Source organism: Octopus bimaculoides, chromosome 30 (assembly GCF_001194135.2).
Source record: "Octopus bimaculoides isolate UCB-OBI-ISO-001 chromosome 30, ASM119413v2, whole genome shotgun sequence".
NCBI classification, from domain to species: Eukaryota; Metazoa; Mollusca; class Cephalopoda; order Octopoda; family Octopodidae; genus Octopus; species Octopus bimaculoides.
The window spans coordinates 3,556,047-3,558,256 of record NC_069010.1 but is presented as its reverse complement, the minus strand read 5'-3'; the positions used below and the strand labels follow the sequence as shown (position 1 = coordinate 3,558,256).

Sequence of the window (2,210 nt, the reverse complement as noted above, 5' to 3'; positions counted from 1 at the left end):
ATCATCATCATCATCGTTTAACGTCTGCTTTCCATGCTAGCATGGGTTGGACGATTTGACTGAGGACTGGTGAAACCAGATGGCTACACCAGGCTCCAATCTGATTTGGCAGAGTTTCTACAGCTGGATGCCCTTCCTAACGCCAACCACTCAGAGAGTGTAGTGGGTGCTTTTTATGTGCCACCGGCACGAAGGCCAGTCAGATGGTACTGGCAAATATATATATATAATTATAATTAAGGGCATAGAAAGAATTTTTCTAGCCTGTATGCTGAAAATAGACACCAAATCATCTCTGTTAGCTTGTTGCTTTGATTTCAACATGTGTGTAAATTTGTGATTTAGGTGTCTCGGGGAAATTGGTCTCCCAATTCCCCAGATCTCAATCCATTGGATTATATTACACGTGAAGTGTTGTTGAGAGAGAGGACAATGAACATGCCCATAGCACCAAAGATTCTTTGAAAGCTGCCATAGTCAGAGTAATGTCCAGAATGAACCAGGACCACTTGATAGCACTATGTAAAACGCACCGAGTACACTCTGTAAAGTAGTTAGCATTAGGAAGGGCATCCGGTCATAGAAACCAAGCCAAAAGAGATTATGGAACCTGGTGCGGCCCCCTGGCCTTACCAGTTCCTGTCTAGCCACATGAAAAACATACGTAAGATGATGATGGTGAAGTTTTAATTACATAACTATAACAGGATTTTTTTAAACATCGAATGGCTATGGGGGGGGGGTCTACTTGAGTAAAATAGGAATCAAAGGTAGAATAGGTAGAATAATGGTTGATAACCACTGATGCATGCCATATTATACACAATATAAACAACACATTATATACACCAACTACAATTAAGAATAACTTACCCTCTCTCCAACAGTTCAAACACTGAAATGATAGAATATATATTTAATTAGTGAGGTGCTTCTTTTTGATGTTATTGTTGTAGGGTGTGGGGGAGTGGTGGTTGCAGTAGAAGTGGTGGTGGTGTGAATCACTTGTCTGAGGGATATATGCAAATGGTGTAGAATCTATCCACTGATGTGCAACAGTGCTGCACAGGTAAAACAAAAACAAGAGCGCTCAGAGAGCGCAAACCTCTGCCAAGGCAACACCAACGTCCTCTCAACGATTAGCCGGAGATGATTTTTAAAATGAGAATATCTGAAATGAACTCGATTGGTCTCACAAATGAGAATACTAAAAATGAACCCAACTGCTCTCAAAAATTAAGTAAAAACAAAAAAAATAATCCAGAATCCTTGTCCAGTACCCAATCGATCCCAAAATCTTCTCAAGAATTAGCCAGAGATGATTTTTAAAATGAGAATATCTGAAATAAACTCAACTGCTCTCACAAACGAGAATACTAAATATGAACTAAAGAATAAGTCCTGGGGTCGATTTGCTTGACTAAAGGTGGTGCTCCAGCATGGCCGCAGTCAAATGACTGAAACAAGTAAAAGAGTATATATGCGTGCATGTGTGTGTGTGTGTATGTATATACATATGTATTTATATATGTAATGTATGTATACATACATTAGGCATACACACATATAATATATATACATGCACACACACAACTTACATGTGTCAACACAGAAAAAAATAAATGTCCCATACAAAGAAAAACAAATAAAATACTAAAATATTGGTTTCAAATTTTGGCACCAGGCCAAAACTTTCAAGGGACGTGGTAAACCAATTACATTGACCCCAGAGCTCCTATGGTACTTATTTTATCAACCCTGAAAGAATGAAAAGCAAAGTCGACCTCAGCAGAATTTGAACTCAGAACATAGAGACGGATGAAATGCTGCTAGGCATTTTGCCTGGCATGCTAACAATTCTTCCTGCACACCGCCTAAGATGAAATACTAATAAATTTTAAAAGAATTAATTTATATTTCAAATATTGAAAAAAAAAAAATTAAAACATAAAAAAAAAATCACCTAAAATCAAAATAGTGGCCCCTAAACTGGCCCAACTTACCCACATAGAGGTTGTCCTCATCCGGGTCATCAAGTACTTCGACCAACCTCACTACATTCGGGTGGTCAAGTTTCTTCAGTATTGCTATCTCTCTGTACACTTGCTCCAGAGGGTTCGGTAGTCGCGATGTGGGCTTGCCGTCACGCTTCGGTGGGATTCGCTCTGTGAGAAAAAGAAAGAGAAAGAGAAACACATCAGAGAACTGCA

At 39.0% G+C, this 2,210-nt stretch overlaps 1 protein-coding gene across 1 annotated transcript in view; it reads right to left on the bottom strand.

The window, feature by feature from the left end:
• LOC106867747 (calcium/calmodulin-dependent protein kinase kinase 1-like) overlaps positions 1 to 2,210 on the bottom strand; it is a 21,893-nt gene that overhangs the window by 18,256 nt on the left and 1,427 nt on the right. Inside the window, exons 2-3 of the mRNA XM_052978078.1 lie at positions 2,004 to 2,165; positions 874 to 895 (exon numbers count right to left, since the gene is read on the bottom strand). Coding sequence (XP_052834038.1) covers positions 874 to 895; positions 2,004 to 2,165 — 184 coding nt within the window. The remainder of the gene's footprint in view (positions 1 to 873; positions 896 to 2,003; positions 2,166 to 2,210) is intronic.